The following is a 15,366-nucleotide window of genomic DNA, read 5'->3' as shown; positions in this document are numbered from 1 at the left end:
CAGGGAAAGGTTCGCTCGCTCCTTTTCTCCCAGCCACAGCCTGCAAATCCTCACCCGTGCAATAAAAACAAACTCCAGTAGTTCATTTTTTGGGCCCTTTTCCAAAGCTTTGAGGCAGCTGGAGGGTGATTTTGTGCTGATGAAGCGATGGAGAAGGGCTTAAGTGAAACAATATTGCGGTGGCTCCGAGGTTTGTCGGTGGTTCGAAGCTCAGAGTGAACCCCAGGGACCCACCACATCTCCAAATTCTCTTAAAAACCATGGAAATGGCCAGCCCGGCTCCTGGGAGAGCAAAACAGGATTTCAAAAACAACATTAGCCACCCCTGGAGCATGGCTGGAGAAGTGCCGGGAGCCAAGTGCTTAATGAAATCCCAGCTCCCAGCTCACCCTCCTAAACCACACAAACTTCCCCAAAGTGTCTGGGATGGAACAAAGTCATCAATCAAGTTATTTTAACTCCCATCTCCGTAAACAGAAGCGAGCCCAGAAACATGCAGCAGGGGAAAATAACAGTCAGCTCCCTTTGGTGGAGAGAAGGGGGTGAGGGAGGACAGGGGCAGGAGGGGAACTGAGCCTGGCCTCGCCCCCAAAGGGCATTTCAGCGAGCCCAAAGAAGCCCATGGAGCCCACGTGCAGCCCTGAGAGCAGCCCCACCACCCCTGCTGCCTGCCCTGCTTCAGTGGTGGTCACTGTTTCAAAATGGTAGGAGGCACAGGATGAGCATCACTGACCTGTTATGTGAGAAAAGTGATGAAGGCAACCGTGGAAGAGCATGGAGAGGAAGCTGATGTTGCACCATCCTTTTATCACCATTTTCTTGTGCTGCCCCATCCTCAGCACTGGCTTGGGAGGAGCATCAAGCATGGCAGAGTTCACATGGATGTATTATGGCCTTGTAATTACACACTGGTGATGAAAGCACAGAAAAAATCCTAGGAGAGTCAGGCAGGTCACAAGGGGACTAATCCAGGAGAGGAATGCATCCGTAGGGCCATGGCTCTGCTGCGTTGATGGGTTGGGAAACATGAGCCTGGGACAGCTGAACCCACAGCCAAGAAAGTGAGAGGTTTGGTCTGGGTTGCATCCTTTCCCACCAGCCAAGGTGCTAAAAGTGACTGTCCTGGGCATGGGGCAGCATCTCCTTGTCCCCTCCGTCACACAGGTTGTCTGCATCTCGTGTGGACAGAAAGCAGCTGAGCATCTCCTGAAGACACGGTGGCAGCCAGTGGTGCTCAGCCCTGGAAACATCTGGGGTTCTGCTTGTTCTGCTCCCATCCATCAGCCTCATGCTGGAGCTGCAGCAAGGGATGGCAAAGCCAAGAGAGATTACACAACTGGATCGTTCCAGAGACCTGGTTTTCTGCACTAACTCACGTGTCCTAGACCTGCTCCTGAAGCCACACACGTGTCTCCTGCAGGAACCATGCTGGGGAGGAGACACCTCTGCTAAGGAGGCTGCAAAACCCTATGCAGAAACACCTGTGGCTGCACTGGGCTGGAGCTAACACCTGGTTTCCATAGCATAAGGAATAAATTCTTTTGTCTTTTGCAGAAAAGTCTTTTATCCTGCAGCACAACCCATGGAAATCAGTGCCAGGACGTGCCAAGCAGCCGGTGGGACCGGAGCTACTGGCCGAGCACCAGCGTGGTGCCAGGGACAGCCTGGCCACAGCAATCTGGAGAAGATTAATTCCTTACTCTCAAACTAAGCACTTCTCCCACATTTTATCCCCATCCAGGGCCAGGAACTGTGGCTGAGCTCCATGTTTATCTTGCAGATCCAGGCCCTCTGTCCTGCTGGGTGCTCCTTGCCCACCGGATGAATATTCTGCCACGCTTTGGCCCACCTCAGCTGTTTTTTGACTTCTTCCTCATAAACACAAACAGGACCCAGTGCAGGCCAGAGCCAATTATATTTTATGTGACACCTTGATGGATGTTCCTCTCACACCGCTCCCTCTGGCACTGGGGCTGGCAGGGATTACTAAGAGGCAGCCCAGGACACAACCGGCACATCCCGCTGGCCCCTGGCTGCCCCAACACCCATCCCCATCCCTCCGGGATGCTCCACACACTTTGGCACCTGGTTCCTGCAGCAAACCATCCCCAGGGTGCAGGGGCCATGGGGAATAACCTCACACATGTCTTCATGCAACTCCCAGGAGCCCCAAGCCAGGACCAGCTGCCACGAGTTACAGGGGAAGAAGGAAGCTGCAGAAGGAGGAAGGTCCTGGGAGGGAGAAGCCAACTTGGAAGACCTTGTAAGGGATCCAAGGGGTCTCATCTCAACACAGCTCTTGCAAACATCTGTTTGCAAACATCTGTCTGCAAAACGTGCCCCTGCACCACCCCAGGTGTCCAAACCACACACCCAGCTTTGTCCCATGGCCCCATATCCCTGCAACGTCCTCATGTCACCCCTGCCAGAGCCAGCACAGGGGACAGAGATGAGTGGGCAGCATGGGGGTCAGCACCCAGACAAGCCCAGCCCCATGGAACCCCAAAGCCAACACCATGCAGGTACCAAAATTTGTACTGGACCAGGCAAGAGCAAAAAAATATCCCCAGAAGTCATTGTGCTGTGTGCCTGTCTGCTGTTATTCCACCTTGAGCACTCAGAGGCATCTATTTGGGATCCAGACCCAGGGACAACCCTGAACAGTGACAGTGCTGGGACACGGTCCCCACACTGGGATACAGTGCATGGTATGCACATTGGGTTGTGGCCCCCACGATCAGGACGTGGTACCCACACTGGATGTGATCCCCACCCCAGGACACGATGCCATGCTGGGACATAGTGCTCACAACCAGGACACAGTGCCCACAGTTGCCGTGACCCCCCCACTGGGACACAGTACCCACACTAGGTGTGATCTCCACCCCAGGACATGATGCCATGCTGGGACACGGTGCTTACAACCAGGACATGGTGCCCTCAGTGGACGTGACTCCCCCACTGGGACACAGTGCCCACACTGGGTGTGATCCCCACCCCAGGACACGATGCCATGCTGGGACACGGTGCTTACAACCAGGACATGGTGCCCACAGTGGACGTGACCCCCTCACTGGGACACAGTGCCCACACTAGGTGTGATCCCCACACCAGGACATGATGCCCATGGTAGGACATGGTGCTCACCACCAGGACATGGTGCCCACAGTGGATGTGACCCCCACACCAGGACAAGATGCCATGCTGGGACATGATGCTCACAACCAGGACACGGTGCCCACGTTGGCTGTGATCCCCACACGGCGACTTGGTGCCCACACCAGGACATGGTACCCACACAGGGACGTGGTACCACACTGGATGTGATCCCCACCCCAGGACACGCTGCCCATGCTGGGACATGATGCTCACAACCAGGACACAGTGCCCACAATTGGCTCTGATCCCCACACCGGGACACGATGCCCACACCGGGACACATCCCTCCCACCCCTCCTCCTCCCTGCCCTGCCCCTCCGTGGCATCCCCCCCCCCCAATCCCCGGCAGTTCCGCGGCGGGTCAGTGTTTACCGTCACCTTGTTACGGGATTATTCAGCCTGCGGTTTCCTCGCTCGTCCCATCTGTTTGTGCTGCCTGCCGGTGGCTCGCTGCCACCCCCCGAGCTGCACGCCGGGCTATATAAGCGCCCTCGCCGCCGGGGCTGTGGGGAGGTTCGGCGGCAGCGCAGGAGCTTTGGGTAAGCTGCATTTTTTTTCTCCCCTCTTTTCTCTTCTTCCCAACCCGCTGCAAATCCCTTCACCCGCTGCGGACAAGCCCTTGGCCTCGCCCCCCTCCCCCGGGCCGCAGCGGGGTTCGGCGGTGAGAGGACGGGACTCCCCTTTAATTGGGTTTTTTGGGGGTTTTTTTTTGTATGGGCTTGGGTTTGTTTTCTTTTTTTCCCGCAAACCCAAGGCAAGTCTGCTGAGTTTTCCCCCGTCGCTGCAGCTGGCGGGGGTGTAATTTTGCTGTGTGATTAAGGCGGAGTAATTAAGCGCGGCTGTAATTGAAAGTGAGGTGGAAATTAATTGATGGGCGGATGAAGGAGCGGGCTGGGAAACATCGGGGAGGGGGAAACACACGCGGGTTTCCGTGTCCTGCTTCTCCCCTCCTCGTCCCAGCTGATGGGATTGGGGTGGGGGGCTTCGGGGGGACGGTGCTTTGCTTCCAGGGGTTCTTTGATCCCCTTCATCCCAGCCCACCTCCCCCAGCCTCCTTTAGAGAGGGGATGTGGGGATACCAAACCCTTCAGCTATTGGGATCTGGCTTCTCAAGCCTCCTATTTCCCAGCTTCTGGTGTCCCGGGAAATGAAGGGGACACATCCACCCCAAACTCTGAACAAGTCCCAGCCAGCTCCCAAAATAGCCACCCGAGTGGGAAACAGGCTTTCAGCCTGGATTAATTTTTCCTGGTTATTGTCTGGCTGGGAGTTCACGGCCCCACGGTGAGCCCACAGAACACCACTCATGTGTTGCTTGTTATTTTTGCTTGACTGGGATTTGCTGAGCCATAATCAAAGTATTTCCCAGTCCCACATTCCCCGGGCTCCAAGGGGGTGGTTTAATACCCTGTACAAATAACTGGGTGTTCTCACTGCTGGCTGCTCTTTGTCAGCCTTGTTTTATGGGGAAACTGAGGCACCTTTCCCCTGTCCCATTTGAGTTCATTAATTTTGCCTGCATAAAAAAAAGCACCTGGAATTCCAGCTGGTGTCACTTGGGATGACACCAGCTCCCTGGCTACCTTCAGAAATTAAAATACCTGAATGCTGGAGGCTGAGGGGCTGACTTAAAATCTGAAGTCACTGGGCTGGAGAAGAGCAACACAAAAGCCTCAGTTCCTCATCTCTGCCTGCAGAAAAAGGAAAATATTTGGCTCCTTGCTCATATTTGCAGCAAAGACTTGGCTTGTATATGGGATTTTCTGCTTTCAGAGGCTTTCAGGACCACCACCCCCCTGCCACGCTGCTGGGACATGCTGGGGATGCTCTCCTCCCACTGTGCCCAGTTTGCAGGCAGAGGGATGGAGATGTGGAGATGCTCCTGCTGGTGTGGGGGGCAGAGTGGGGTGCCAGGGGGGCCACAGACCTGCGTGGGCTGTTAGAACATCCCTGCAGAAGTATTTAGGCTGTTAAAAGAAGCTTTCAGGAGATGTCATTACAAAGCAGAGCTCTGCAGAACAGATTTGGGCTCTGAAGTGACAGCAAGAAGCTGAGGGGATGGGAGTACAGAGGTGGAGCCCTTGCTGCTCCCCCCAGGGGGTGAGTGGGGGGCTGGCTAGGGGTGGGTGAGTACAAGCAGCCTCTCAGTATGGTTTGGACTGGTTCAGCCTGGGAGAAGATTCCTGAAGGTGGCAAGACCCTAGGTGAGACTTGACACAGCTGGGCTTGTCTCCACAGCTCTGGGGAAGGTGTGAGACAGCAGAGGATACCCCAAGAGGCCCCTGGACACCCCTGGAGACAACGATGATCACCACAAAAGGATTAATCCTCCTCTTCCTCCTCCTGGGAGCCACGTCCATTTTAGGTGAAGGTTAAACATTTCTATTCCCATCACCCTGCTGTCCCCTGCTCGTGGCCATGCTGGTGGCACGAGGACACAGCCACCAGTGGCTGCTGAGCCAGCAGATGTGGGCCCAACATCAATGCCAGGTGCTGATCTGGGTCAGTGTGGTTTTTACCTGACCAAACCACAGCCTGTCCAGCCCCCAAAGCATGACCAAAGCCTGAGAGCAAGCCAAGCAGCCTCTGGCTGACCTGGGATGAGCCCTTCTGCTCACTGGCTATGGTGGGACCATCTCTGCCCGCACCCCACTCCCATCCTGGCTCCCCTTTGCTCCAAGCAGACCCCCCTGGCTGGTGCCTTACCCATCACCCAAGCACAAAGCATCTCCAACCATCCAGCAGAGCCCTCAGGAAGCAGTGACATGGCTCTTCTCCAGGAGAAGATGCTTGGGAACAGCAGGACCTGTCCACTGCTGGCTCTGGTGGGTCACACATACCAAAGTGCTGAGCAATAAGCAACCTGCCTCTCTGCTGTGCTGGGGCTTGAGGAGAAAACCTGTCTGCAGGCTCCCTGGATTTGTTTTCTGAGGCAATAGAGGAATTTTGTCCTGAAGTACTCTGGCTGGATGCCTGGGGACAAGAATAGGGAGAGTCAATTTGTTGCCTGGGTGGTGGCCAGAAGTCCTGCTGAGCCTCCAGGAGCTGGGTGCAGCTGAGTGCTGGGAAGCTTCAGCTTAGTACCCCAGTTTAAACAAGACCTGTCCTAGCAAGCCCCAGGGACCAGCCATGACCACCAACTCCCCTTGGGCACCTGGGTGGCCAGCAAGAGCAGAAACCAACCCAACCAACCCACATCCCATAGCCACAACCAACCTCATGCACCTTGGGTTCATTTCTCCCCAGGCAGGGAGAGACAGGATTTGTTTTCCATCTCCATCTGTAAAAAGATTATTTGATCTGAGTTGCTCCAACACAGGAAACAAAAAAGTTTTTCTTGGGTGATAAGGGAAGTGGCAAATCATCATCATACCTGAACCACAGTGATGCTGTGGGACATCTCCTGCACTACATCACATAGGAGCTCAAACCAGCAGCTTTAACCAGCCAGATTCTAAAGGGAAATCTAAAAAAAAAAAAAAAAAAAAAAAAAGAAGCCTAAGAATGCCCATGCCCTTGAATTTGTTTAATTTAATCTCTCATTTATTGACTCTCAGGTCAAAGGCTTCTGAGACCAGCCCTCAGCAGGATCCAGATAGAACAGAAAACCTTCAGCCCCCTGGCAACGCTCAGCGTGGAAAGTAAGTTCTTGTTATTTCCCAGCTGAGGGTCCTTCCCTCACCAGAACAAGGGGTGTTTGCACCCTTATTCTCTTTTTTTTCTCAGCTTCAACATACAACCAAACAATATTATTTGAGTAGATGAGGACATTTAGGCAATGGAATAAACGTTAATCATCTGTGACCTCCTGTAGGGTTTTGGCTAATGCTGACACAGGCTGTTGGCTCCTCTCCTGGAAAAGTGAAGGTCAAGTGTGTGACCACAGCCCTGACTCCTGCAGGAGGCACGCGAGGGTTGGGAGGGCCAGGAGAGCCCAGGGATGGGCAAGCACATGCTCCAACCTGCCTTTCCCCTCCCCAGCCTGTCCCCACACCCAGAGCAGTTGGTGACACTGTTTCTTTAGGATTAAAACTCGTGGGACATTAACGACAGCTCTGATTAATCCCCAGGAGATACCCTAACCCCTCAAGCTTTACTACCCAGTGCTCAGGATTTAAATTCCAGTGGGTACTGAAAGGGCTGGACGTGCTGATGCCATAGCTGAGGGATTAGGGGACTTTCCCAGCCTCCCAGCTAAGAGAGCTGCTGGGGAGAATCAGAGCACGGAAAACATGGACACTCAGAGAAAGGCCCCTTCTGCCCACTGAGGTATTTTTAGGAAAATTACCAGGAATGTTGTTTTCCCCTCAAAGTGGACAGCACAAGGCAGTGATGCTGAGGCTGGGGAGGAGAGGAGGAGGTGACTCTGCTTCTCTAGGGAGAAATAAAGCAAAATATTGAGGTTTTGGCCAATACAATTGGTCAAAGAAAGAAAAAGAAAGCATCTGCCCTTCGCAGCGGTGGGCTGTAAACTCAGTTTTTGTCTCCAGGACAGGGTATGCCAGACCTGGTGGGGTTGAGCAGCTGGGCTGGGGGCAGCCAGGCTGGTGGGAGGGACTGGTGCTGGGCTGGGAAGCAGACAAACCCTGCCCAAACTCATCCTCTGCCCACAGGTGTGAGGAGCAACTCTCGCTGGGGAGACCCGGGCTTCACCTACATCAGACGCAGTACGTTCTGCTGGCCGGTCCCTGGGGGTAGCCCCATCCCTCCCCACATCCCTGCCAGCCCTCGAGCCCCTCAGCTTCTCCCCCATCCTCTGCTTTCTGCTTTTCCTGCTGTCAAAGTGCTGCATTTTCCTCCACACAACTCCTCTGCTCCATCCCTCCCATCGCCAGCCCCACAGATTAAAGCTGCTGATCCCAAACACCCTTAGGGTCTTAGAGACCCCACTTCAAGCTGTTCCACATCGAATATTTTGCTCAGGGCAAGTACAGAGGGGTTATTTATCCATGTGCTACCTCAGAAGGGGCAATGACCCCAAGCCCACCTCCTCCTGAATCTCCCAAATTGCTAAATAAGGTCCTATGAATGTGCCAGTTGGATGCTGCACTGGAGATGCCAACAAGATTAAAAACTCACCCCTCTAAGCCAAGCATTTGTTCCAAACCAGACAGGATGCTCCCGTGGCTGCTCTCATTTAAACTGTCTTTTCCAGCCACCTGCTTTTGTAAGCCAGGGGTTTGTTTTCAACTGTCACTACACAAATAGTCCAGTCATGTGCCTGTCTTGTCTTTCTAGGAAACAACCTGACCTGATTTGCTATAAATTGGGTGGAAGAGTAGGTGTGGGAGATGACAGGGCATGTATCTCCAAGAAACCTCATTTTTAGAAGCTTTAGTCACAAGTACATCCTCAGAAACATTATTAGAACACTGCCATTTAAAAAGAAACCCAAACCACAGACTTGGAGTGGATCTCATCCATTCAAAGCAGCTTAAATTAATACCATATAGTAGCGTGGTTAAAGAAATTCCTTTAATAATCTAAACTGCATATTAAACTCTCAATAAAACCTCCTTGGGCTTTACAAATTAGCTCCCCCTGGCATGCTCAGCCTGCTCAGTAGCATCTTTAGATCCTGTTTGCACCCAGTAAAACTGGTGCTCACAATGGGACACACACTTCCCCTATAGAGAACATATGTTGAAGTATGGTTAAAGACACTCAACATGAGCATACCAACAATTTCACCCTCTTTTTCTTTTTTTCTATAACCACATTTGAAATGCAGGAGAGCCCACAGACAGCATCGAACTGACAATGTGCATTTGATTTCCTTTAAGCCAAAGTTATTCAATACTAAACACGAGCTGCCTGCACTTTCCTCCCCTCCAGTTCATCTTAACCATCCTGAATTTGGTGGCCTGTGGGGAATTAGATCAGAAGCATTCAGGAGCCTTCTCATGCTTTGTTTCCCAGCTCCCTGACCACGCTTTGAGTTTGTTTAATCCCCGTGGTGCGCAATGTCCGAACGCGGATCCCGTTTTGGGGCAGCTTTACGTGTAAATGTGCGTCTCAGTAACCCCCCCCCTGATGTTATTCAAGGTCCACTGGTGCAAGATTCAAAAAGGTATTTGTCTCCATGGTCGAAATGGAGCGAGTGCTCAGGAAAGTGTGGCCAAACCGGTGTGCAGAAGCGTACCAGATCCTGCCTAGCTGAGCGCCTCTGGGGCGTGCACTGTAATGAAGCAACTGAGGAAGGGCGGCTCTGCATTGGACATGTTTGCTCAGGTGCTCCTCTAACCTCACTTATGGGCAGGGGATGATGTCCTGACCTCACCACCCTGTCCCTTGGGCTGTCCCTTGGCTGTCACTTTGCCAGCTTGCTCTCCCTCCCCAAAAATTTCGTGCTGCCGGTGCCTTCCTGAGAGGGGCTGGAGAGTATTAAGGGTGCAGAGCAAGGGGGTTTTATAGTCAAGCAGCAAGATAAGGGTGGGATCCAGGTATGGGGAACCATTAGGGCCCCATAAAGATCCTGGGGATGTAGGGATAATCTCATTAATCTTGTTAAAACAGCAGCTCTCAAGGTGGAGTCAGCAACTGAAGGCAGCTGCAATCTCCAGGCAGGAGATGAGCTGGGAATATCATATTGCCACAGCTCCTGCTGAAGGGGCTTGTAATTAATGATATTATTCTTATAATCCCCTTTAAGGCATATAATTCTGAAAACAGTCTACATTTTCTCCAAGAAAAACGTTTTATGTTTTCCTTGATTTTTTCCATTTATTTCCAGATATATAAATTAAAAAAAAATCAAGTAGCTCCTGTACAGGGATGCTCTGTGATTGTTAAAAGAATGATCTGAGCCTTTGCCTTGGAAAGAGACAGATTATGATTTAGGAATAAGCACTACAGGTAATGAAAATGTCTCAGAATCACAGTTGGGGATTTATTAAACCAATTGGGTAATGCTCCTCTGGCAATTCACCTACACCCTGCCCATGCCAGGGTGCCACTGAATAAGTGGAGAGAACTTTTAAGACAGATCAAAGTCACAACTTTTGGGCATGAGTCGGTTATAGAAACCTAGAAAGTCTCAGAACCTTGGATTTGCAATTTTGCCAGGGTTGAGCTAAGAGCTCACAAGATCATTTGGATTCAAATTTCCCTGAAATTCAGTCCCTGGGGGAAGGTAAATAACAGTTCCTAGCTGTAATTATATCCACGTGGCTGCTTTCTACTAATTGTCAGGTTGAGAATGACATGGTCCCTGTGTTTCTAACATGCAGCTGTTGATAATCAGTGGAAATATGGTTTGGATCCAACTTATTCCTTATGCAGTATCTGCCTTATTGCATCTAAATTAAAAGCAGCCCGTGCTGTGAGCGTTATGGGGCCTCGGGGCTGCTTTCTGACCTGCCTGCCTCTCCTCCAGCCTGCAACATCTCCTGCCCCATGGGTCGTGTCAATGCTGACTGTGATGCCTGCATGTGTGAGGATACCACCCTGCATGGGAAGGTCTCTCTCGAGGATGGGTCGCCTGCTGCTGATGCCAGAGTCTACCTGCAAGCCAAGAAACTGAAGCTGTTGACAATGGCTGATAACAGGGGCATGTTTAGGATCCCAGGGGTTTGCCCTGATGGCAAAAACACCCTGAAAATAAAGAAAGCCAAATATGCAACCTCAACTGTCACCATCCCTGAGAGCACCAGAAGAAACCTGGGGATCCAAGTGAAGCTGCAACGATCAGGTAGCCCCAAGGAGGGGGAGGTATGGGAGGCTTTAGGCAGTAATGGGGGGAAAAAAAGCTCCATGATTTTAGGAGTAACAAGATGGCCTTTTCCTCCTCCTGCAGGCAAACCTTACGTTTTCAGGAGCCCTGAGGACAAAGCCAGGAGAGTGGGACAGAGTGTGTCACTCTGCTGTGAGGCCCTTGGGAGCCCGAGCCCTGATCGCTACTTCTGGTAAGGAACTTGAGTCTGATCACACAGAAGTCTTATTCTGAGCCACAGATTCAGTTTCTATCTCCTTACCATCTCCATAAAGGTGTTTTTTTTAGCTCTAAACCAGTTAAATACGCCAAGAACTGATGGCTGTGAGTGATGATTTCCTTGAAATTCCTAGAGCTAGTGTTTCTCACAGGTGTGGTAATCTCATCTGCAGAGGGATTTCCTGGGAAAAAACACACATATGAGTTTGAAAAACCACAGCAGGCCCAACTGGCAGCTCTGCCTGCCTGCCTGCCACCCAGCAGCCACACCAAGTGCTGCCAGGGGAAGGGGAGTAACTTTTAGGTGACACCATCTAGCCAGAATACAAACAGGGAAACTGAGACAAGAGGAGAAATCCAGGCTGGGTACAGGATGAACCCATCACTCTGCTCCAGCCCGGTGGTCAGCAGTGCTCTTAACTGGTTGCCTCTTCCTGGCAGGTACCACAATGGTTCACTGCTGGATCCCTCCTCATACAAATATAGAAACAACCTGATTCTGAAGAACCTGAACAGAGACCAGGCTGGAGAGTATTTCTGCAAGGCCAGCAGTGCCGGGGGGTCAGCCAAGTCCCGTCCTGCCAAGCTTAGTGTCATAGGTAAGAGAAAATGTGCCTGGTGCTCTCCAGGCAGCTGGGGAGGTGGTGGGGTGCAGAAGCCAGAAATCGTGGAAAGAAAAGTAGCAGGAAAAACATTTGGGGTTTACTTCATGCATCCGTTAGCAGATAAGTTTGCATGAGCTGGTTGTGAACCAGAAGCTCTCTCCAAGCTGGAGCTCTGGATTGCAGGTGACCTGCCAAGCTCAATCTGCTGCTTTCAGCAGATTTCTTGCTGTACTTGCTGCCAGAAGTGAATATTTCTGTTTGTTTAGGGTGTTTGGTTTGGTGTTTTCTTTTTTTCAAGACATTTTAGCCTGCCCACAGCCACCGAGCCAGGCAGCTGCAGAGCATCTAGCTGTGGGCGTGATGGATGGCAGGGGTGGGTAAGCTGGGACACTCCTGCAGACAGCACTGCTCTTCATCAGGTACCCAGAGCACCTGCTTCAGCAGAAAGGGGGCCAGATGAGTTCAGCTAACCCAAATCCTGCAAAACATCTGGTTTATGGCTGCAGAAAACCTCAATGTTGTTAAAAGTTTAGCGCTGAGGGTTTCACACCACAGAGCAATGACTGCACAATCCTTTCCTGCTGTTCCACAGGCAGACAAGAGGCACCCTGTGACTCCAAGCCCCAAAGTCACCTCATCCGACTTCCCCACGACTGCTTCCAAAAAGCAACCAACTCCTTGTACTACGACGTGGGCAAATGCCCAGCCAAGACCTGTGCTGGGAAGCTGGATAAGGGACTCCGGTGTAAGGACAACATTGCCTACTGCTGTGGGGTGGCCAAGATGGAAACCAGAGATATCTCCTGCAACGGGTACACGCTCCCCACCAAAGTTGTCACACAATGTGGCTGCAAAAAATGCACAGAGACCAAAATAACAGTTCGAGGCAGAGCTACAGCAGCAGATAATGGTGAACCATTAAGGTTTGGCCACATCTACATGGGGAACAAGAGAGTGAGTATGACTGGCTACAAAGGAACCTTCTCCGTCCACGTCCCAGCCGACACAGAGAGGCTGGTTCTAACTTTTGTAGATCGGCTGCAGAAGTTTGTGAACACAACAAAAGTTCTGCCCTTCAAGGAAAACGGAGGGGCTGTGTTCCACGAGATCAAGATGCTGAGAAAGAAACCTCCTGTTACACTGGAATCCACCGAAACCAATGTGATCTCCTTGGGAGAAATGGAAGAGGATGAGCCCATCGCCGAACTGGAAATCCCTCCCGATGCATTTTATAGGAAAAATGGAGAAGCCTACAGAGGCAAAGTGAAAGCCAGTGTGACATTTCTGGACCCAAGAAACATCTCGACAGCTCCTGTGACACCAAGCGACCTGAACTTTGTAGATGAGGAAGGAGATGTATTCCCACTCCGTACGTACGGGATGTTTTCTGTGGACTTCACCGACGAAAGGGGCTCTGAGTCTCTCAATGCAGAGGCAGTGAAAGTTCACTTGGATGCTGCTCAGGTGAAAGTGCCAGAGCACCTACAAGAAATGAAGCTTTGGTCACTGAACCCGGAGACAGGATTGTGGGAGGAAGAAGGGGACTTCAACGTTGAGAAAAGCAGACGGCGCAGAAGGGAGGAGAGAACTTTTCTGGTTGGGAACATGGAGATCAAAGAAAGGAGGCTTTTCAACCTGGACGTCCCAGAGAGCAGACGGTGCTACATCAAAGTCCGGGCGTACAGAAGTGAGAGGTTTCTGCAAAGTGAGCAGATCCAAGGGGTTGTGATCTCCGTTATAAACACGGAGCCAGAACCAGGGTTCTCCTCCAACCCCAGAGCCTGGGGCCGTTTCGACAGCGTCGTCACCGGTCCCAACGGCGCCTGCGTGCCGGCCTTCTGCGACGAGCAAAACCCCGAGGCCTACGCAGCTTATGTCTTGGCCAGCTTGGGGGGAGAAGAGCTTGAAGCTGTGGCTTCTGCTCCCAAACTCAACCCGAACGCCATTGGTGTCCCGCAGCCGTACCTCAACAAGCTCAACTACAGGAGAACAGACCACGAGGACTCCAACGTTAAGAAAACAGCCTTCAGCATTAACATGGCCAAGCCAAGCCCTAATTCCCCGGAGGAGAGCAACGGCCCCATTTATGCCTATGAAAACCAAAGGGAATGTGAGGAAGCTCCGCACAGCGCCGCTCACTTCAGGTTTTACAGGATAGAGGGAGACCGGTACGACTACAACACCGTTCCCTTCAGTGAAGATGACCTCATGAGCTGGACTGACGACTACCTGGCGTGGTGGCCCAAGCCTATGGAATTTAGGGCTTGCTTCATCAAAGTAAAAATAAACGGACCCCGAGAGGTGAACATAAGGTCCCGGAACATGGGCGGGACTCACCCGCGCACCGTGGGAAAGCTCTACGGCATCCGGGACGTCCGCAGCATCCGGGACCCCGAGAGGTCGAACGTGTCGGCGGCCTGCCTGGAGTTCAAGTGCAGCGGGATGCTCTTCGACCAAGACCGCGTGGACCGCACGCTGGTGAAAGTGGTTCCCCAAGGCAGCTGCCGCCGGGAGAGCGTTAACAGCATGCTCCACGAGTACCTGGTGAACCACCTCCCCATGGCTACCAACAACGACTCCAGTGAGTACACAATGCTGGCTCCTCTAGACCCCCTGGGACACAACTACGGCATCTACACCGTCACCGATCAAGACCCGAGGACCGCCAAGGAAATCGCCCTGGGCAGATGTTTCGATGGCACCTCCGACGGCACCTCCAGAACCATGAAGAGCAACGTTGGCGTTGGGTTGACTTTCACCTGTTCGGAGAGGAGCGCGGCGGAGCAAAGCATCTCCCAGTCTCAGAGGAACTTGGGCCAGCAATCCATCCTGGTTCCGCCAGGGCAGAGACCGGCGTACGGGAGGCAGCCGGCGAGCCGCCGACCCGCCCAAAGCAGGATCCCCATGAGAGGTCAACGGCCTCTTGGATACTAGAGCTGTAGGAGTGTCTTGGTGAAGTCACTCACACTTGATTAAACACCATTTGAAAGTAACATCTACCTGCTAATAACCTAACTCAGAGCTGGTAGGTGTCATTACTTTTGAGGAATAATTAAGGTGCACTTCCCCCCTCCCAACACACACACACCAGAAAGGAAAGGCATAGGGCAAAAACTGGGGGCTGGCAGCAGTAGTGGGTTTGTGTCTTATTAAATGCATCCATTTTTTAAAAAAAATCTTTTTTCTGCCTGACATTAAACAGCTTCATTTGATAGCCTGAAGGGAAGACTAAACACATAATTCAGTTAAGTTGTGTACATAAAACATTTTCCTGTTCTGCATGGGCAGACTTTGTCAGCCCAAGTACCTGTACAGTAGTTGGTAACATCAAAAGGAATAAATTGATTTCTTCACACTGAATGCAACTGCAAGGTTTTGTACTTGAAAATGTAAGTATTTTATTTATTTCTAGCTTGTTTTAGAATTACTGCATTCAAGCTAAACTACTGGTAGCTGCATTTCTAAAAAAAAATTCACATGCTTGATAACACGGAGAAGCCACGTGGATTTGTAGGCTCCACCTGGGTAAAATGAGTTTTCTCTTCCTTCTTGCATTACTTGACAAGAAAATCCATGCTCTGTGATAGGGTAGGTTAATAAAAAAAGTCATTTTGTAACTTTGACAACCCTGTGTTGCTTTTGTCTTTGACAAGCCCAAATAAACCCTACAGA

The 15,366-nt window shown here is 51.7% G+C and overlaps 1 protein-coding gene across 3 annotated transcripts; it reads left to right on the top strand.

Moving 5' to 3' along the window:
• Positions 1–3,599: 3,599 nt before the first annotated feature.
• CILP (cartilage intermediate layer protein) lies at positions 3,600–15,317 on the top strand. 3 transcript variants are annotated; one of them, XM_030456800.1, is made up of 10 exons: positions 3,600–3,698; positions 5,398–5,524; positions 6,717–6,800; positions 7,773–7,826; positions 9,205–9,390; positions 10,535–10,849; positions 10,955–11,063; positions 11,531–11,688; positions 12,287–13,995; positions 14,094–14,304. In XM_030456800.1, exons 2-10 carry the CDS (start codon positions 5,464–5,466, stop codon positions 14,214–14,216), a joined length of 2,799 nt encoding a protein of 932 aa, XP_030312660.1. In that variant the 5' UTR covers positions 3,600–3,698; positions 5,398–5,463; the 3' UTR covers positions 14,217–14,304. The 3 variants fall into 3 exon arrangements, with proteins under 3 accessions (XP_030312660.1, XP_030312658.1, XP_030312659.1); XM_030456798.1 differs by having other exon boundaries at positions 12,287–15,317; XM_030456799.1 differs by lacking the exon at positions 9,205–9,390 and having other exon boundaries at positions 12,287–15,317.
• The last annotated feature ends 49 nt before the right edge of the window (positions 15,318–15,366 follow it).

The sequence above is a fragment of the Calypte anna genome, chromosome 10, assembly GCF_003957555.1.
Source record: "Calypte anna isolate BGI_N300 chromosome 10, bCalAnn1_v1.p, whole genome shotgun sequence".
In the NCBI taxonomy this organism is placed as follows: domain Eukaryota; kingdom Metazoa; phylum Chordata; class Aves; order Apodiformes; family Trochilidae; genus Calypte; species Calypte anna.
The sequence above is the reverse complement of the archived record's forward strand: the minus strand, read 5'-3'. Positions and strand labels throughout refer to the sequence as shown.

What these genes read in the sequence shown, in the direction of transcription:
- CILP (XM_030456798.1), top strand. Translation starts at nt 5,464, where the DNA reads ATGATCACCACAAAAGGATTAATCCTCCTCTTCCTCCTCCTGGGAGCC. An exon ending in GGGAGCCACGTCCATTTTAG is followed by an intron (nt 5,525 to 6,716) that starts GTGAAGGTTAAA and finishes ATTGACTCTCAG; the next exon opens with GTCAAAGGCTTCTGAGACCA. An exon ending in TGCCAAGCTTAGTGTCATAG is followed by an intron (nt 11,689 to 12,286) that starts GTAAGAGAAAAT and finishes GCTGTTCCACAG; the next exon opens with GCAGACAAGAGGCACCCTGT.